This window comes from Macaca fascicularis, chromosome 6 (genome assembly GCF_037993035.2).
Source record: "Macaca fascicularis isolate 582-1 chromosome 6, T2T-MFA8v1.1".
Classification (NCBI taxonomy): Eukaryota; Metazoa; Chordata; class Mammalia; order Primates; family Cercopithecidae; genus Macaca; species Macaca fascicularis.
In genome coordinates this window covers 43,602,042-43,623,693 of record NC_088380.1, presented here as the reverse complement: position 1 = coordinate 43,623,693, position 21,652 = coordinate 43,602,042, and the positions used below count along the sequence as shown (strand labels likewise).

The 21,652-nt window shown below is 40.8% G+C and overlaps 1 protein-coding gene across 39 annotated transcripts in view; it reads right to left on the bottom strand.

Annotated features, from left to right (window-relative positions):
- Nucleotides 1–2,687: 2,687 nt before the first annotated feature.
- Nucleotides 2,688–21,652, bottom strand: part of ZNF131 (zinc finger protein 131) — a 113,391-nt gene continuing 94,426 nt past the window's right edge. For 15 of the 39 annotated variants that reach the window (XM_045394736.2, XM_073993396.1, XM_073993386.1 and 12 more), the window contains 3 exons: nucleotides 16,948–17,630; nucleotides 5,456–5,586; nucleotides 2,688–4,482 (listed from right to left, as the gene is read on the bottom strand). In XM_045394736.2, coding sequence (XP_045250671.1) covers nucleotides 3,796–4,482; nucleotides 5,456–5,586; nucleotides 16,948–17,630 — 1,501 coding nt within the window. In that variant the 3' untranslated portion in view covers nucleotides 2,688–3,795. The remainder of the gene's footprint in view (nucleotides 4,483–5,455; nucleotides 5,587–16,947; nucleotides 17,631–21,652) is intronic. The other 24 variants (XM_073993403.1, XM_073993410.1, XM_073993408.1 and 21 more) reach the window with 2 other exon arrangements.

Here is a 21,652-nt window from a genome sequence, read left to right as displayed (position 1 = left end):
ACTGGTAAGACTACAAGAGCCTTCTGGTTTTGTACATATCCAAAAGATGTCTAGTTTTTAAACGCATTGCTAATGTATTCAGTTTAGTTTTTCAATCTCAAATGATAGGTGTGATATAATAAAAAAAAAATAGGCCAAGAGCGGTGGCTCACGCCTGTAATATCAGCACTTTGGGAGGCTGAGGTGGGTGGATCACCTTAAGTTGAGAGTTCGAGACCTACCTGACCAATGTGGTGAAACCCCATCTCTACTGAAAATACAAAAATTAGCCGGGCATGGTGGTGCATGCCTGTAATCCCAGCTACTCAAGAGGCTAAGGCATGAGAATCGCTTGAACCTGGGAGGCGGAGGTTGCGGTGAGCAGAGATTGCACCACTGCACTCCAGCCTGGGCAACAAGAGTGAAGCTGTCTAAAAACAAAACAAAAAAATGGATTTGGGTTTTTCTACCTGGTTCCTTGCACACAGCTCCAAAAATTCTTGGAATTTCCAGAATGTCTTTTGTTATTCATTACAAGCCCCTTTTGACCTTACCAGTTTATGCTAATGAGATGACTATTGGCAGAGGGGCCCCTAGAGAGTTTCAAGATGGGCATGGGTCACTAGAGGAACCCTAGGAAAGGTAATGTACCTTTGTCCTTGATCTTTACCTTGTGGTCAAAACTCGTTTTAAAATCCTTGTTTCATACCTTGGCTTAAGGGCACAGTATGCGCTATTTTCAGCATTCAAAATTCACTAGACACTAACTAGCAATTTACATATTTGAGACCACTATCTGTTAAGAGTTTTTTTTTTTCTTGAACAACTCAGGAACATTGGCATCCTAAGGCAAACTGAAAATTCACTGGGATATAATTTAATTGTAGTATCGGTATTTTCCAATTTCAAATAAAAAATACACTGTTAAACCATATTAAAGGGCTACAACTATTACCCTCACCTGAGACCTCCAGGGAGAGAATGGGCTGAAGATTGAGTCTGGTCGCCAATAATTCAATCAGTCGAGGTTATAAAATCTCAGTAAGGGAGCTTCTGAGTTGAACACATCAACATGCTGGGAAAGTGGCATGCCAAGAGAGGGCAGAGAAACCTCTACTATTCTCCTCCACAACCCCCTCCTTCCACCTTACCCTGTGCATCTCTTCCATTTGGCTGTTCTTGAATTGTATACTTACCGTAGTCCCAAGTATAGTGCCTTCCTGAGTTGTTTCAACGCATTATTGAACTCGAGGGGATGGGAAGGCCTAAGAACCCCAAATTTACAGTTGGCTGGGCAGAGGCGCGGTTAGCCTATTGATCGCATTTGTGGCTGGTGTCTGAAGTGCGGGCGATTTTGTGGTACTGAGCACTTAACTTGCTCTAAATCTGGGTGGTGTCAGATTGAATTGTTGGACACCCAATTGATGTCTGAGAATCATTGTTGGAACAGTGGAGTAGAGGAGATAGAAAAGCCTCTCATTCTCAGTGCACTTGGAACTTATTTCTATGTGATCACTGCACACTCTACTGTCCAACTTGGTAGCTCATACCGTAGACTTATTTTAAAACTCCAGTAGAAATAGAGTAGAACACTGAAGGACTAAATATTGTTTGCTTCAGTACTTGGAAGCAAATATACATCAGTTGTTAATAGCTGTTTTATGTTCTACATAAAATGCTTTCCAACTACAAAGTGTTATTCAACATACGGTTTATCACCAGTAGATAGTTTTCCTCTACTTTTACAATCAAATTCACTGGCATTCTAAGCACACTGATAGCTTCTATACCTTTTGGGAAAAGAAAAATGAACTATATCTGCACCTCAAATCTGTCTCGAAAGGTCTTGACAAATGTGAAAACTCAAATAATTTTAACACTTTGATGTACCTTTGCCTTGATCTTTACCTTGTGGTCAGAACTCGTTTTAAAATCCTCATTTCATACCTTGGCTTAAAGGCACAGTATGCACTATTTTCAGCATTCAAAATTCACTAGATACTAACTAGCAATTTACATACTTGAGATCACTATCTGTCAGGGTTTTTTTTCCCTTAAACTCAGGAACATTGGCATCCTAAGGCAAACTGAAAATTCACTGGGATATAATTTAATTGTAGTATCGGTATTTTACAATTTCAATTAAAAAATATACTGTTAAATAAGCTTTGCAGTAGGTACCCAACTACCAAACAGTACACACTTGAAAGTGTTCATATCCTTATTTTGATCTTAAAAATGTGGCCTCCTTAATACAGTGGTTGGCTTTATCTCCAGATTTATATCTAAATCTGACTTTTCCAACGGTGGGAAGCCATTCTCTTCAGTTTATTTTTGTAAATGTGATACCATTTAACATCAGGATTACCAAAGGGGGCTAATCGAATTGGTGTTTTACATTTGACACAGTTAACTGAATTCCTGCTGTTGTGCCTACCATGTAAGAACTATTAATACAAATAATATGAAATTCTTCCATGCTTTTGAGCTGATTTTTGGGGGTTGAAGGTATGATTGAAAATTTATCACAATTCATGAATCAGTCATGTTAACACGGGTAAAGACACATGAGGAACTATCTCTGCCCAGATACAAACTTTCACACTGGTACTTTTTTAAAGAAGAGTCATGAACACATAATTTTAAACTTTACTTAAAAAATGTAAAGAACTCCTAATATTTAACAGGTAAAGAAAATAGCATATTGGTTTACGTGTTTGTTATATTTTATTTTCCAAGTAATACTGATTAAAAATATTTACACACCTACTTTTAAGTCCACAGTTTAGCACTCTTATTTGTATGGCTTTAAAAGTTATAGCACAAGATCTTTACATTAAGGATCGGGGGAAAAGATTCCATTCAAAACAAAGCCTGATAATTATATACATGTCTTTCTCTGTACTTTATTTTAAATACATTAATTTTTAAATGCTGCTCATCTTTTTTTCATCTGGTGGTAAAATACTAGTGCAACTTTTCATCAAAATAAAGTTTACCACAGATGTAAATACATTTTCCCAATTGAAAATGGCCCTTCAGTGGCCATTAAATAAAATTTCTCAACCTAAGTGAAAAAGAACTGGTGGCTGTCATTATAAGCAAAAATATAAAGTATTATAGCATCATCTACATTGCTCCTTACAACACAAACTTTGAAAGAACCAGAGATGCTTTATAGAAGTTTAGTTGGTTTTCAGAAGGCACATGGGTGTTTTTTTTTTTTTTTTTTTTTAAACATTCTAGAACTTTTGCCACCACCACTCTTTCTGTTGCAGAGATGGCATCTGTGACTACTGGGGTAGACAAGAACGTTTGTTCAAACTAAAGAAAGCCAGAAGCCAAAATTTACTGCACAGTAACAATGCACTTTTCATCATGCAGCCTTGTGTTTCCTATATTATTCAATTTTCTAACATGCATTAGAATACATACACTTGTATTCTAATGATTTAAGTTTGATTTTACAATATGGAAAAAATTTGAGGAAGAACATGACCTGGGAAAGAGAAAAGGAAGAACTTTTACCACAATGAAAATAGATACATTCGTACCCAACTATATAATAAGAATATAATCCATTTAAGTTTCCAGAAATATACTTCTCAAAACTCCCCTTCAGTTATGGAAAAGATCCCTCCTCTGTGGCATTAAGTAGGGGGAGGGGAATCAATGTGTTTCAACAGAAACAGTTCAGCACAACAGGAAACAGCTTAACTTTGGTCCACTTGTCTGTTAGGCTTAAGGACAGTCATACTGCCCATAATCAGTTCAAAAACCCAATAAGTAAATTTAAAAATATATTCATGTGTAATTTCATTCTAAAACTGGCATAGCTGTTCTGTCCTCATTCTTGGCCTTTTCAGTTTCAGAATCCACTGTTGGCTTGGTCTCTAAATCCTCAGCATCTTGGTGATCTTCTCTGGCAGCCTTAGCAGCATCTGCTTGGCTAGACTCTCTCTCCTCTTGGTTCATGATTTCTGGGGTCACATGGTCCAAATCTGCTTCTAGAAGTTCAGTTTGTACTTCCACTGGCATCTGATTTACCCGTTCAACATGCAGCTCCTCTACATGTACTTCAGTACCTTCTTCAGTCTGAATTCGGCCCACTTCTAGATAACTCACTTGGACCTGCTCTGGAAGCTCACTCATGTGTGAATCGTGCACCTGGCTGTCCTGAAGCAGATCTGGATGGACTTGTTCCACAGTCACTTGTGCTGAATCCACCTGAACCTGAAGCAATGGTAGCACATGCACCTTCCCAACTTGTTCTATAATAGTCATTGATGTTACAGGTTCAGTTTGCACACGTGTTTCTACTGAAAGAACTTCTTCTGTTACTAGACGCTCTGAAATATTGTGAGCATCACTGAGATGCCTCCTTAATTCATTTCCTTGCATAAACCACAAATCACATAAAGTACAATGGTTGGGTTTATCTCCAGTGTGTATCACCAAGTGATCCTTGAACTGGTCCCAGCTGTTAAACACACTGTTGCAGACCTGAAATAATCAAAAATATGATGTAGACAATACTTATATCCGAACTGAAGGAAATATGAATGCATTTATTCTCTGTAAAGAAAAAGTTGAAGGCTTATTCTGTAAAAGTTATAAACGTGGTACCTGCAAGAGAATCTAGTCCAAGCTATTTCATAATTCTTTGGTTCATTTGGACTTTTAGCTCACACAGCTAGTAATACATTTTTTTTTTTTTTTTTTTTTGAGATGAAGTCTCGCTCTTATCGCCCAAGCTGGAGTGCAATGGTGCGATCTTGGCTCACTGCAACCTCCCCCTCCTGAGCTCAAGTGATTCTCCTGCCTCAGCCTCCCAAGTAGCTGGGATTACAGGCATCTGCCACCACGCCCGGCTAACTTTTGTATTTTTAGTAGAGACAGGGTTTCACCACGTTAGCCAGCCTGGTCTCAAACTCCTGACCTTAGGCGATCCACCTGCCTCGGCCTCCCAAAGTGCTGGGATTACAGGCATGAGCCACCGTGCCTGGCCACCAAAATACATTTTGAGAAACATTTCAATACTGCCTTCATTGTTTAAACATAAAGTAACAATATTTTAATTTCTCCCATAACATATAACACTTATATCAAATATTTTTATATCAAATAATGTAATAATTATTTGATATTTGATATAAAAATACACTAATCATGGGGGAAAAAATCTAGTTATAGCTGAAATGTTTCCTCCAATCCCCATCCCAAATTCTAATAATTGCTCCATGGTTAACTACAGTTCCAGATTGTTATTTAGGACATAATTTTTATTGACATTGGTGTCATCTATGGTTGGGTTAAAAAAACGAATTTAGTCCCCAAGACAATAATGTTCTTTATTCTCATTTCTTTCCAGACCATCAGCCCCTATACCTTTGCTTGAGACTGTTTCCCTTTGCTTTTGATGACTGCAAACACAACACTCCTTTGTTAAGAACTGAATGCATGTAACTGCACATACCTGGCATTCGTAGAGTTTCTTCCTTCCTTTTTTTGCTCCTACTCCAGTTTGGCATGCAGTGAGGTGACATTTAAGAGTGCTATTTCTAGCAAATCGTTCATGACAATTTGGACATTCAAAAGGTTTTTCACCTATTAGAGGGGAAAAAACATATGTTGGCAAATTAAGAAAAATCATAAGAGCAAATAATTTTAAATATTTACTTTGTTTTTTTGACGGGGCAATTTTAATAGTAAATTCCTAAAAGGAGAAATCACAATTCCTAATTCAAATATTTTCACCATATTCCAAAGACTTTTCTAGAGGTAGCAAAAATAATAAAATTTAATATTTAATTGTATCTATGCTTTGACAAAGATAAATATAATTTACATCTAAACTCTGTTCCATGTTTTTGCACTTCTTAAAAAAATTATTTATTTTCCCGTAGATAAAAATCATGATCAACCTCTTATTTTGCGGAAATGCATCATTATCCTTTCTGCATTTTTTGCACTTACCATGTGCTAGACCATGTGCTAGGTGATGAAGGTAAGAAGATAAACTGTCCTTTGCAAAAAACTTCCTATCAAAGGCCAAGGTATAAAGATGAAATACATGAAAATAAACAAATGTAATGCACTGTAAAAGATCTGTCACAGAAAAGCGATGGAATATGTACTGCAGCAGCACAGAGGAGGGGGTCAATTCGGCCTGGAATGAAATAGGAGGAAAAAAAGGAAGAGGCACGGAGGTATAAAACAGCATGGTGGGTGAGAAGTAAGGATGGAGGAATCAGTGATGGAGATTCCCAGATCCTTGGCTTAGAATACCAATGAGAATAAAGAAATAGGACACAGGAGTACATGTAGGTTTAGAACATGGTATGCTGGGAAAGACTATAAATTCAGTTTTGTGTCTGCTGAGTTTACGGTACTCAGAACAGAGTGGAGATGTCCGGTAGATAGTTGTAAAGATAATTCTGGAGCCAAATAGAGGGTGATTTATATATAAAATAGGGTCTTTTTTTGTTTTGTTTTGTTTTTGTTTTTTTTTTGAGACAGTCTTACTGTCACCTAGGCTGGAGTGCAGGGGCACAATCTTGGCTCACTGCAACCTCCACCTCCCGGGTTCAAGTGATTCTCGTGTCTCAGCCTCCGGAGTAGCTGGGATTACAGGTTGGGGCCACCACACCCGGCTATTTTTTTGTATTTTTAGTATAGATGGGGTTTCACCACGTTGGCCAGGCTGGTCTCGAACTCCTGACCTCAGGTGATCTGCCCGCCCTGGCCTCCCAAAGTGCTGGGATTACAAGCATGAGCTACCGCACCTGGCCAAATTAGGGGTTAAGTGATAGTAAAAACCTTTAGGCAGGAAAACATTTCTGAGTATGTTGTATGATAACAAGAATGAAGGGCAGAACCCAGAGAAACACCAAGTTAAAACAGCAGGTAGATGAGCTAGCAAAAGAAATGAAACAGCCAGAAGTAGAAGGAAAGAAAAGGAAATGACTTTAACCAGTGATGTAACTGGCCCACTGCCACGGGGCAAAAGTGAGTGAGAATCATGTCAATGAAAACAGTCAGTACCAAAATTCTTTTAAGAAGGCCCAGAAAGCCAAATGTGGTGGCTTAAGCCTGTAATCCCAGCAGCACTTTGGGAGGCCAAGGTAGAAGGATTGCTTGACGGGAACAGCTTGGGCAACATGGTGAGACTCCATCTCTGTTTAAAAATAAAACAGCTGGCCAGGTGTGGTGGTTCACACCTGTAATCCCAGCACTTTGGGAGGCTGAAGCGGGCAGATCACTTGAGGTCAGGAGTTCAAGACCAGCCTGGCCAACATTGCAAATCCCCATCTCTACCAAAAATACAAAAATTATCTGGGCATGGTGGTGAGAGCCTGTAGTCCCAGCTACCCACCTGTGAGGCCGAGACAGAACAGCTTGAACCCGTGAGGCAGAAGTTGCAGTGAGCTGAGATCACACCACTGCACTCTAGCCTAAGTGACACAGTGAGACTCCATCTCAAAAAAAAAAAAACAAACATAAAATGACCTACAAGAAGAGAGATGACTAGCTAGAGGGAAGCATGTCAATAACAGCATTCTTTTTTTCTTTGAGATGGAGTTTCACTCTTGTTGCCCAGGCTGGAGTGCAATGGCATGATCTCAGATCACTGCAACCTCCACCTCCCCAGGTTCAGGCAATCCTCCTGCCTCCCAAGTAGCTGGGATTATGGGCGTGTGCCACCATGCCCAGCTAATTTTGTATTTTTAGTAGAGACAGAGTTTCACCATGTTAGTCAGACTGGTCTTAAACTCCTGACCTTAAGTGATCCACCATGGCCAGCCAATAATAGGATTCTTTAAGCCAGGAGAGACATCCATTATTTATTTGTTGATGGGCAAAGAGGCAATGGAGAAAGGAGATGGAATGACAGATGGGACATGGTTTAGAGGGACATCAAGGCATGGGATCTAGAATTGGCTTTGAAGAAAAGGAAAACCTCTTTTTCTAGAATAAAAGAAGAGGGTATAAGCCAGGCACGGTGGCTCACACCTGTGATCCTAGCACTTTGGGAGGCCAAGGCAGGTGGATCACGTGAAGTCAGGAGTTGGAGACCAGCCTGACCAACATGGTGAAACCCCGTCTCTACTAAAAATACACACACACACACACACACAAAATTAGCTGGGCATGGTGGCAAGCACCTGTAGTCCCAGCTACTTGGGAGGCTGAGGCAGGAGAATTGCTTGAACCTGGGAGGCAGAGGTTGCAGTGAGCCAAGATTGTGCCACTGTACTCCAGCCTGGGTGACAGAGCGAGACTCCATCTCAAAAAAAAAAAAAAAAGAGGGGCAAAGATTAATGCTATTACAGGTAAGTTGGGGGTTGGAAGGTAAGTATGTTATCTGCTGGAGGAGGGGTGTGGGCAGAGGTCTTTGAATATACCGGGAAGCTCTGAAATAGCAATTAGGAAAAAGAGATAAATCAGACACGAAAGTGCTTAACTTAAGGTCTGAGATATCAATTTTCTCCAGCAGTCCTCAGCAACCAGCGGGTAGGAGTAAATAACTGAATGATTCCAGGATGGAAGGTGGAACCCCAGTAATGAGGAGGTCCTAGATGTGAGCCTTACACTTAAATACAATGACACAGTCCAGTAACTGAGCTATATGTATCATCTGACAAAACATTTATAGCTTATTTTGTGCAATTTTTATATGATGAAAAGTTAATTTGAGAGACAAGACCTAATTAGCTGGAATTAGTGCAATAAAAAACTATTCTCAACTACCAAAATGATGGGCAATATCGCTAAATGAAATGGTTTAGTGGTTTTATCAATAATTTTTCATTATCAGTAAGACCTAGAAACAAACTGGCATAGCCTCTCCTTAAATGGCAATTTAATCATCTTTGTCAAGATATAAAATGTGCATATTATTAGGGAGGCTGAGGCAGGCAGATCACGAGGTCAGGTGTTTGAGACCAGCCTGGCCAACATAGTGAAACCCCGTCTCTACTAAAAATACAAAAAATTAGCCAGGCATGGTGGCGGGTGCCTGTAATCCCAGCTACTCGGGAGGCTGAGGCAGCAGAATCTCTTGAAACCAGGAGGCGGGGGTTGAAGTTATCGAAGATCATGCCATTATACTCCAGTCCGGGTGATAGGGTGAGACTCTGTCTTTTAAAAAAAAAAAAAAAAAAAAAAGTGCATATTCTTTGACCTTGCAATTCTGCTCTTAAAAATGAAATTACTTGAACATCTGAAAAGGCATATGTACGAGTGTGCTTACTACAGCAGACTCTGTAATACCAAAAGCCTAGCAACAACTTAAATGTTCATCGATACTAGTTGATATACCCATAGATTAAAATACTGTGCATCCACAGGAAGAAAATTTAAATACTCATAAATGTTCCATATATTTTTCAAAACGACTCAAAGATAAACTAAATGGCATGACGCTGTACTACCGCATGCTCGTTTGTTTTTCCAAAAGCATGTGTGCCTGTGTGTGTATGGCTACCTGAAAATGCAAGGAATGAATCTGATAAATCAGAAAAGGATAGCAGTAGTTACTTCAAAAGACCTACTTGAGTAGAAACAAGACTCAATTTTCATTGTGTGCCATCTGAGCTTTTCCTATTTAAAAAATTTAGTAAGCTCAGTAAAATGTAGGAATAGCAACATATTAATTCTTTTAGATGTGTGGACAATACAGTTTTCAATGTGCTTTCACCATTTTCTTATTTGTCACAACCCTATAAAGTAGGTACACAGACAAGAAAAGCCCAAAGATGAAGTGAACGGTCAAATTCATCATGCTGGCAAATGCTGAACTGGAGCTGGAACTGAAATTCTGATTTCTGGACACACATTCCCTCTATGATTCCACACTACCTTTCTTGGAAACTAGGGAGTAGTTGTTTGAAAACAAGGCTAAAGGTTACCTCTAGGTTCTCTTTTGACACTGTGTGTCCCACAGGTGTATCTGTCAACATGTCTGGTATTTCCCTCCTTCCCCATCTGCTTACTCTTCTACATATTTTTTTGTAAGTTAATTAGCCTCCAGTGGCCATTCAAATCAGAAAGCTGGGACTCACCAGCTCTCTTTTACTCCTACACCTCACTGACCACCAAATCCTACTGATTCAGGCTACGTAATGTTACTCAAATCTCTCTTTTCCACTAACACTGCCTTTACCCAACCTCCCATTCTGGTTTAGATTACTCGAAGATTCCTCACTGAGCTAGCAGGTTTCAACCCACTCCAATCTATCTTGCCAGTCACCTCTCTAGAATATGAATCTGATGAGCTATCTGCCTGGCTGAAACTCCTTTAAAATGACCTAGTCTTCCAAGATATTATTCAAACTCATTTATGGAATTTATGAAAATAACTCCATGATCTCAAACTCATCTCTCATTACTCTCCCTCTTTCTTACCCTTACACCACTCTAGATCTCCCATATGATGCCCAAGTGCATGCAACATGGTTAGCCCTTCCAACCCCTTTGGCCACATCTCCTGGCATTCCTCTACTTGGACCCAAGCCTCTGGCCATAATGCCCTACTAACAGTGATCTAAACAATTTGTTTCCTCTCATTCCTCTGTGTCTGTGTCATTTCCTTTTGCCTGGAATACCTGTTTCCAGGCTAACTCCTCTTCCTTTCTGAGTCATCAAAGACTAACGACCCCCAGAAGCCACCTACTATAGTTTTAATGTTTGTCTCCTTCAAAACTCAGGTTAAAACTTAAACCCCAATTTGGTAGTATTGAGAGGTAGGACCTTTAAGATGTGATAGGATCATGAGGGCTCTGCACTCATGAAGAGATTAATCCATTCATGGATCAGTGAATTAACGGGTTATCATGGGAATGGGATGGGTGGCTTTAAAAGAAGAAGAGAAACCTGAGCTAGCATGCTCAACTTCCTCACCATGTGATGCCCTGCATGGCCTCAGGACTCTGCAGAGTCACCACTGGCAGGGCTCTCACCAGATGTGACCTCATAACAGTGAACTTCTTAGCCTCCAGAACTGTAAGAAATAAATTCCTTTTCTTTATAAATTCCCCAGTTTCAGGTATTGTTATAAGCAACAGAACAGACTAAGATATCACCTTTGTCTCTTCCATCACAAACAAGCAACCCAGGCAGGCATTCCCACAGGATTCTGCTTACTGTGGTCAGCACTTAGCATGTTACACAGATTGTACACGCTTGTTCCCCGCTGCAGCATATCCTGAGCTCCTTGAAGGCAGGGACTCTAAAACTGTTTTATATTCATGGCCTAGTGGTATATGGCATTATCATTACTATTTTCCAAATAAAAGTAAATTCAGAGGACAAAAAATAGCTAAAATTTTACAAATCAAGCCATAGATTACAGTGCATGCTTTAACAGCATACAGGAAACCAAACCATTAAACTAATAAAGATATGCAAAATATGAAACTAATGGGGTATACATTTTGAGAATAGGAAACAGGAAGAGGATTGTCTGCCTTAAGTTTGTTACAAGGAAAAATTGTCCATTCTTTATTAACTTAAACATAGTTTAAAACTGCTTACAAACATACCTATTTTTATTGTGCTTCACTTTCTTGCATTTTTTGAAAAACTGAAGATTTGTGACAACCCCGTGTAAAGCAAGTTTACTGGTGCCATTTTCCCCAACAGCATGTACTCACCTCATGTCTCTGTGTCACTGTAATTATTGCAATATTTCAAATTTAAATTTAAATTTTTAAATTATCATCTCTTATAATGATCTGTGATCAGTGATTTTTGATGTTACTACTGTAATTGTTTTGGGGTGCCCTGAACCACACCCATAACAAAGAACTTAACTGATAAATGTTGTATGCTTCCTATTCCACCAGCCAGCTTTTCTCTCTTCCCTCCCTCCCTCTCTCAAGTCTCTCTATTCCTTGAGAAGCAACAATATTGAAATTAGACCAATTAATAACCTTAAAACAGCCTCTAAGTCTTTAAGTGGAAGAGTCACGTGTCTCGGCCGGGCACAGTGGCTCATGCCTGTAATCCCGGCACTTTGGTAGGCTGAGGCGGGTGGATTCCAAGGTCAGGAGTTCAAGACCATCCTGGCTAACATGGTGAAACCCCATCTCTACTAAAAAATACAAAAAAATTAGCCGGGCATGGTGTCGGGCGCCTGTAATCCCATATCCTCAGGAGGCTGAGGCAGAGAATTGCTTGAACCTGGGAGGCGGAGATTGCAGTGAGCCGAGATCACGCCACAAAAAAAAGTCACATGTCTCTCATTGCAAATCAAAAGGTAGAAGTGATGAAGTCTATGAGAGCAAGGCATATCAAAAGTTGAGACAGGCCAAAAGCTAGGTCTCCTATGCCAGGTAGTTAAGTTGTGACTGAAAAGGTAAAGTTCTCTAAGGAAATTAAAAGTGCTACACTAATGAACATATGAATGGTAAGAAATCAAAACTGCCTTACTGCTGATATGGAGAAAGAGTGAATAACCTGGATAAAAGATTAAACCAAACAAACATTCCCTTTAGCCAAAGCCTAACCCAGAACTAGGCCCTTTCTTCAGTTCTATGAAGGTTGAGAGAGGTTAAGAAGTTGCAGAAGAAAAGGTAGAAGCTAGAAGAGGTTAATGAAATTTAAGAAGCCATCTCTATAACATAAAAGTGCAATGCGAAGCAGCACATGCTCATGCGGAAGCTGTAGCAAGTTATCCAGAATACCTAGTTAAGATCACTGACGAAGGTGGTTACACTAAACAACAGATATTCAATGTAGACAAAACAGCCTTCTATTGCAAGATGCTATCTAGGACTTTCATAGTTGGGGAGAAGTCAATGACTGGCTTGAAAGCTTTAAAGGACAGGATATCTTTCTTGTTGGGAGCTATTGCAGCTGTTGACTTTCAGTTAAAGCCAATCAGTCATTTATCACTCCAAATCTCCTAGGGTCCCTAAGAATCTTATTACATGTACTCTGCCTGGGCTACAGAAATGGAAGAACAAAGTTTGGTTGACAGAACATCTGTTTACAGCATGGTTTATTGACTATTTTAAGCACACTGTTGAAACCTACTGCTCAGAAGACTCCTTTCAAAATACTACTGCTCAAAAACAAACAAACAAACAATCACAAACAAAATACTACTGCTCACTGACAATGCAGCTGGTCACCCAAGAGTTCAGAGGGAGAGGTACAAGGACATTAATATTGTTTTCAGTCTGCAAACACAACAGCTATTCTGCAGCCCAGAGATCAAGAAGTAATTCTGACTTTCCAGTCTTATTAAGAAATACAAGGCCACACCAGAGATGTATGCACGAAGAGGATAAAACCGTGTAAGGACACAGAGAGAAGGTAGCCATCTGCAAGCCAAAAAGAGAGGTCTCAAAAGAAACCAACAGATTGATCTTGGACTTCTAACCTCTAGAACTGTGAGAAAATGAATTCCTGTTGTTAAAGCTAAAAACAAACAAACAAACAGACAACAACAACAAAAACAGGGCTGAGATGGTGGCTCATGCCTATGTTCCAAGCCTAGGGAATGTGATGAAACCACGTCTCTACAAAAAAACAGAAAAATTAGTTGGACATGGTGGCACACATCTGTAGTCTCAGCTACTCAGGAAGCTGAGGCAGAAGGATCACTTGAGTCCAGGAGGTTGAGACTGCAAGTGAGCTATGATGGCGCCACTGTACTCCGGCCTGGGAAACAGAGGAAGACCCTGTTTCAAAGGAGAGAGAGAGAGGAGAGAGGAGAGGAGAGAAGAGAACAACTATCTTGGAACTAATTACCGGTATAGAAATTGGTTGAAGTTAAAAAACAATGAAGTGGGGGTTCAGTTTGCTTTACGTGCTCAACTGTTCCTCCAATGGGCATATGGTTCAGTAATTTATAACTACTTAAATTACTTATCTCACATCATTTCTAAGGGAAAGACATACAATATAATGTACTTAACTCTATATTCTGCTGTCCAATCCAAAATAAAAAATCTAAGACCTGAGAGGCATATTTAAAGATGTCCAAAGTGGTCTGTGTTGTCCTATTTTCTAAGAGGTAAAAGTCAGTAGGTAATGTTTTGGGTAAAAGAGGTAACTGCGGCTACTTTCACATTCATAGGCTATAAAAGCTACTGATTATCTGCTGGGGTATGGGAAACTGCTATCAAAGTTTGCAAGTTACTTACCAGCGTTTTTGTTTTGTTTTTTCTTTGAGATGAAGTTTCGCTCTTGTTGCCCAGGCTGGGGTGCAATGGCACGATCTTGGCTCACCACAACCTCTGCCTCCTGGGTTCAAGGAATTCTCCTCCCTCAGCCTCCCAAGTAGCTGGGATTACAGGCATGTGCCACCACACCCGGCTATTTTGTATTTTTAGTAGAGACAGGGTTTTGCATGTTGGCCAGGCTGATCTTGAATTCCTGACCTCAGCTGATCTACCTGCCTCAGCCTCCCAAAATGCTAGGATTACAGGCATGAGCCACCATGCCTGGCCACCAACGTTTGTTTATTGTGCTGCTGGTATAACAATCGTTTTGCATAATTAACCCAATTACCACAAATATGTTCACCAACAGACTATTGTTTTCTAAAGACCAAAAATTATAACTATAGGCAGTTTCCAAATATTATATAAAACAGGTAGGTGTCCCTTGGTATATGCGGGGGATTGGTTCATATAGCAAAATCCACGCACATTCAATTCCTGCAGCCGGCCCTGTGGAACCACACATACTAAAAGCTGGTCTTCTACATATATGGGTTTTGCATCCTGGGAATACTATAATTTTGATCCATATTTAGCTGAATGAAATCTGCATATAAGTGGATGCAAGCAGTTCAAACCCATGTTGTTCAAGAGTAGACTGTATATACATATGTTTGAAAACAGAAAGCATTTTCCCAAAAGATTTCATGAACGCCTATTAGTTATCCAAACTAGTACCTTAAAGACTTTTAAATCCATACTGAGCCTTAAGTACAAGATCCCTTTGCTATTCCTGTATTTATTCAGTCCTCGAATACTGACAGTAAGAGTTTGGACAGTGGGGGGATAACATCATCTGAATCTATGTGGTTCCTCAATTTCAAGTGATGTATACCAAGTGACGGTGAGAAACCTATTTTTAAAAACTTTTACCAGAAGCTCTCCAAACTCCAGCATCAAAGAGAAAGATTCTGAATACTGTAGGATATCTATGTTGTATTTACTGTATTAACAGTCTAAACAGCCTTAACCACCACATATAACAAAGACTTGGGAACAAATGTCCAGAAGTCTGACACTTAGCATGCTGTATTAATTGTTCTCTCCATACCCTTGTAATAGTACATTTAGGGACTATCTAAGATTCAATTCGTTGGTGGTAGCTACTGTGCCTGGTGCAGGAGACCTAGTAAAGATTGGGGAGTGGGAGCAAACAAGAGACCTGAGCAAGGTCAGGGACTCTTGAAAGGAAGATGACTGGAATAGGGGATGAATAACTATGTGGGAGAGGCCCTGAGGTAGGTATCCTGGGACATTTCCATCATGCTTGCATGGCTCTCAGGAGAAGTATAAAAACCTTATTCTCCTTAGCTCCCTGGATGTCCGCAAGTCCTGACATATTTGCTGTTGAAAAGGTGGAGAGAGATGGACATATATTACCTACTGTGCCAAAGCAGGTAATTCAATGTACATTAAAAAGTATAAACAAGGGCCAGATGTGGTGGCTCATGCCTGTAATCCCAGCACTGGGAGGCCGAGACGGGTGGATCACAAGGTCTGGAGTTTGAGACCAGCCTGACCAACATGGTGAAACCTCGTCTCTACTAAAAATACAAAAATTAGCCAGGTGTGGTGGTGCAAGCCTGTAGTCCCAGCTACTCGGGAGGCTGAGACAGAAGAATGACTTAAACCCAGGAGGCGGAGGTTACAGTGAGCTGAGATTGGTGCCACTGCACTCCAGCTTGGGTGACACCGAGGGACTCCATCTCCAAAAAAAAAAAAAAAAAAAAAGGAAAAGAAGTATAAACATGTCAGGGATTATATTTTTTTTTCTTTTTTCTTGAGTTTTGTTCTTGTTGCCCTGGCTGGAGTACAATGCCGTGATCTTGGCTCACTGCAACCTCCGCCTCCCAGGCTCCAGCAATTCTCCTGCCTCACCCTCCCAAGTAGCTGGGATTACAGGCGCCTGCCACCACACCCAGCTAATTTTTTGTATTTTTAGTAGAGACGGGGTTCCACAATGTTGTCCAGGCTGGTCTCGAACTCCTGAGCTCAGGTGATCCACCTGCCTCAGCCTCCCAAAGTGCTGGGATTACAGGCGTGAGCCACCGCACCCAGCCACTTTTTTTTTTTTTTTTAGATGGAGTCTCACTGTCGACCAGGCTGGAGTGCAGCTGCACGATCTCGGCTCACTGCAAACTCTGCCTCCCAGGTTCAAGCGATTCCCCTGCCTCAGCCTCCGGAGTAGCTGGGACTACAGGTGCCCGCCACCACGCTTGGCTAATTTTTGTATTTTTAGTGGAGATGAGGTTTCACCATGTTGGCCAGGCTGGTCTCAAACTCCTGACCTCAGGTGATCCGCCTGCCTCAGCCTCCCAAAGTGCTGGGATTACAGGCCATGAGCCATGGCGCCCGGCCGTCAGGGATTGCTTGTAAATGTACTCTAAGTAACACAACACAAGAAATGTAAAAATAGAAATGGTAAAGTCTCACTATAAGATTTAATTATTTATAATCTTTAGGAAATAAATCACAAACTATTTTCTCTATTTCTTTAAAAAATACAAAAATTGGACAAGGCATAAAAATAACAATTACTTCCAAAGTTGATACTGATTTGCATTTAAAGCATCAATATTTGAACATATAATACTATACACAATATGTACTTAGCCTACACATTAGAGATAATACATTAGATGGCTTCTGAGGCACTATTTTTTAAAAAAGATTTTATATATTTAAATTTGAAGTGCATGTGGGAAAAAAAAATCTTAAGAAAGTATTTGCTAATTACCTGTATGTTTTCGAAGATGTTCTTTAAAATGTCCAAAATGGTCAAACTGTTTCTCACAGTACTGACATACGTGAATTTTTTTCCCAGTTCTTTGCTTCTTACTGACTCCACCTTCTTCAAGGTGGTAACAATTTAGGTGCTGTTTCCATGCGCTCTCTCGAAGATACCGTTTATTGCATATTTCACACTTGAAACTCTCAGTGGAGTGTGATTTCATGTGTTCCTTAAAATGGTAAAACAATTTAAATGAACGGTTACATTTCTCACAATGGAACAAGTCCTTCACATGTGACAGCTGAAGTTCCACAATTTCAATACCTTCTACCTGTTTGCTCGTGGGGTCAGATGGACAGCCATCTTCTTTTATCTGCCCTTTTCTGTCACCTTGACGGTACTTGCTGGTAATATCTGCCAACAGTGCTAGAGCAGAATCATCAGAGGAACCTGTGCTCTGTATGTACTTTACGGATTGCTTGGCAGAAGCCATTTCCTCTAATGTTTCGATGCCTTCATCTTCCACTTCAATGGTGCCTTCGGCAATCTCTACCTCAATTTCAACAGGTTCTGATTCTGCAGATGGCAATGACTCAGTGATAACATTTGAAGTTTCTGCAATCTTCCTTTTTTTGGCCTCATTTTTTCCTGTGGTATTTTCCTCTAATGGAGCTGAATTTTCTTTGTTCCTGAAATACATAATGTAGGGGTTTAAAAAATATAAGAAAATCCCAGCAGGCTTTTTTGAAGAAACTGATAAAGTGGCAATAAAATTTATATAAACAGTTAGAAAACAAGACTGCAGGGCTTATCCTACCTGATTTTAAGACTTACTATAAAGCTATAGTAATTAAGACAACAGTACTGGTGAAAGCATAGACATGAAGATTAATGGAATAAAGTCCATGGAAATAGACCCACGCTTAGTCAACTGATTTTTTTGGGAGGGGAATAAAGGTGCCAGCCAGGTGCAGTGGCTCACACCTATAATCGCAACACTTTGGGAGGCCAAGGCAGGTGGATCACCTAAGGTCGGGAGTTCGAGACCAGCCTGACCAACATGGGGAAACCCCATCTCTACTAAAAATACAAAATTAGCCAGGTGTGGTGGCATGCCTGTAATTCCAGCTACTCAGCAGGTTGAGGCAGGAGAATCGCTTGAACCCGGGAGGCAGAGATTGCGGTGAGCCAATATCGCACCATTGCACTCCAGCCTGGGTGACAACAGCGAAACTCTGTCTCAAAAAAAAAAAAAAAAAAAAAAAGTTCCAAGGTAATCATTTAACAGTGGTGCTGGAACAAGTATGTGCATGGGAAAAACAAACCTCAACCTTTACCTCATATCATCCATGAAAAGATTCAAAATGGGTCACAGACCTAAATTTAAGAATTATTAAATTTCTAGAAGAAAACAAAGACCTTAGTGACACTGGTTAGTGAAAGATTTCTCATTCTCTCACCCAGGATGGAGTGCAGTGGTGTGATGTTGGCTCACTGTGGCTTCAACCTCTTGGTCTCAAGTGATCCTCCCACCTCAGCCTCTCAAGCAGCTGCGACTACAGATGCATGCCATCACACTCAGCTAATTTTATTTTTCATAGAATTGAGGTCTTACTATGTCACCCAGGGTAGTCTGGGCTCAAGTGATCCTCCTGCCTTGGCCTCCAGAGTGCTAGGATTACAGACATGAGCTACTGTGCCCAGCTGAAAGATTTCATAAACAGCACACAAAAGACAGAAATCAAAACAGCAAAAATTGATAAAATTGATTTCATCAAAATTAAAAACTGCCCTCTGAAATACAGTTAACAAAAAAGCAAGCCACAGACCAGAAGAAAATAGTTGCAAACATTTACCTGTCAAATATCTTTTTTTTTTTTTTTTGAGACGGAGTATCGCTTGTGGCCCAGGCTGGAGTGCAGCAGCACAATCTCAGTTCACTGCAACCTCTGCCTCCCAGGTTCAAGTGGTTCTCCTGCCTCAGCCTCCTGAGTAGCTGGGATTACAGGCTCCCGCCACCATGTCAGGCTAATTTTTGTATTTTTCAGTACAGACAGGGTCACCATGTCGGCCAGGGTGGTCTTGAACTCCTGACCTCACGTGATCTGCCTACCTCGGCCTCCCAAAGTGCTGGGATTACAGGTAAGAGTCACCGTGCCCAGCCTAAAGATCTTATATCTAGAGTAAAGAAAGGATTCTCACAACTCAATAAACACAGTAAAAGACGACACCTGTTGGGAGACAATTCTCCTTGAGTCTCTTCAGTTCCTCACATCTTGTGAACTGAAAACTTTTGTTTTGGACTTTTCAAGAATGTCTGCAGTATAGTATAGTAGAAGAAAGGGCAGGTTTATTGTTCAATATAATAAAGAGAATGCCCCCCCTCACCTCTGGGAAAAAGGTTAGGATGATTGTTTGTAGCCCACTATAAAAAATTTGGGATTCCTAAGCTGGAGATTCGTCAGTTACTACAGAAATCAATCATACGCATTCACCTGGGCCACTCTATGTCACTCTTGTGGGACCTGAGAAGGTAAAACTGGTATAAAAATGAAATTTATACTGCTTGCTATATAGAGAGTAATAAAATCCTTTCTTTCTGACTCAGAAGTCTTGTATCTTCTTCCAACATCCATGACACTGTGGCAGGAAAACTTGCAGGCTTGCAAGTAGAGTAAAATCTCAGATCCCTCATAGCTCTTGCCAGTTTTTTGGCATTGAGAATAAGATATTGGGGGAAAAAAAGGCTTTCTGGAAAAGGAAGGATGAGGCATCACAGAGCAACTGATCAGATTTCAGGGAAATCCACCAGAACCAGCAGCAAACATGTTGACTACATTGTACAGTCAACAAAGCAAAAAATGGCCCTCTACTTTATTGCCTATTATTGTGGGTTGAATTGTGTTTCCACAAAAGGTATGTTGAAGTCTTGGCCCCTAATATCTGTGAATGGGCCTTATTTGGAAATAAGTGTGCACATCTGGCCGGGCACTGTGGCTCACTCCTGTAATCCCAGCACTTTGGGAGGAAGAGGCGGGTGGATCAACTGAGGTCGGGAGTTCGAGACCGGCCTGACCAACATGGAGAAACCTCATCTCTACTAAAAATACAAAAATTAGCCGGGTGTGGTGGCACATGCCTGTAATCCCACCTATTTGGGAGGCGGAGGCAGGAGAATTGCTTGAACCCGGGAGGCGGAGGTTGTGGTGAACCAAGATCCCACCATTGCACTCCAGCCTGGGCAACAAGAGTGAAACTCTGTCTCCAAAAAAAAAAAAAAAGTCTGGCGCGGTGGCTCACGCCTGTAATCCCAGCACTTTGGAAGGCCGAGGCAGGCGGATCAACTGAGGTCGGGAGTTTGAGACCAGCCTGACCAACACAGAGAAACCCTGTCTCTACTAAAAATACAAAATTAGCCAGGCATGGTGGTGCATGCCTGTAATCCCAGTTCCTCGGGAGGCTGAGGCAGGAGAATCACTTGAACCCAGGACTTGGAGGCTGTGGTGAGCCGAGATGGCACCATTGCACTCCAGCCTGGGCAACAAGAGTGAAACTCAGTCTCAAAAAAAAAAAAAAGAGGTTATTAAGATGAGCCTTAATTCAATACAACTAGTGTCTCTACAAGGAAGAAGAAACCTGGACACAGGAGAAAGCCATTATGAAGACAGAGAAGATGGCAATGGGAAGATGAAGGCAGAGATTGGAGTTCTGCTACCATAAGCCAAGAAACACCTTTTAGCCAGAAGCTAGAAGAGGCTAAAAGGATGCTCCCCCTAGGGTCCTGGGAGGCATCATGGCACTATGAACACCTTGATTTCAGACATTTAGCCTTCAGAACTGAGAAACAACACGTTTCTGTTGTTTAAAGCCACCCAGTTTATGGTACTTTATTACAGTAATAGCTTTAGGAAACAAAAGTACCTATAAATGAAGCAAAACTTGGAAGGTGGTTGCAGGAAGAGTACTAGGCAGCAAGTTCAAGAATAGCTGCTGAAATGGTGCCCTGGTTATTGCAAACTCTTCTGTGGGAGAAAGAGAGACTCTTTTATCAATCTGGTACCATGTCTGCCCCATGATTAACAACCATACTAAGATTCATTGGGAATGGGTGGGTGGGACAGAAGGTTCTGCCTCTTTTCAGACAAGTTACAATAATATGCACCTACAATGAATGTAAAAGAAAGGAAATTTGTGATTGCTATAGGCAGAAGCCAGGTGAGTCACGGCTCTGGCCGGTTCATATGGGAGATGAGGGGAGAACATAATACTTATCAAGGAAGAATGTTAAAACCTGGGCCAGCTTTGGGCTCAGTTCTTCCTGCAGTTTATCACGCCCACCTTTGGTTTATTTGGAGAGGACAGTAAAAGGTCTCCAAGATTTTTTTTGCAGTCAAGTCTTGGCTTCTGTAAGGACCCTCTTTGAGAGATGTATTTAAGATAAACTCCTATGGGAAACCACAGATAAGATATTGAATAGATAGAGCCTTCCAGTCCAATTGGGTTTACAATGCTGATGAAGATCCCACTGGCGAATGAGAAAAGGATCCAAAGTAATATGAATTCTTACGGTCAGTGCTGCTGAAAAGCTCCCTAACCTTTATGTTAAAACCATGCAAAAGAATTAACAACAGGGCAGCGATGTCCAGAATTAAGGTGTAATTTTTTTTTGGTGGGGGTGGAGAGACGAGGTCTCACTATGTTGCTCAGGCTG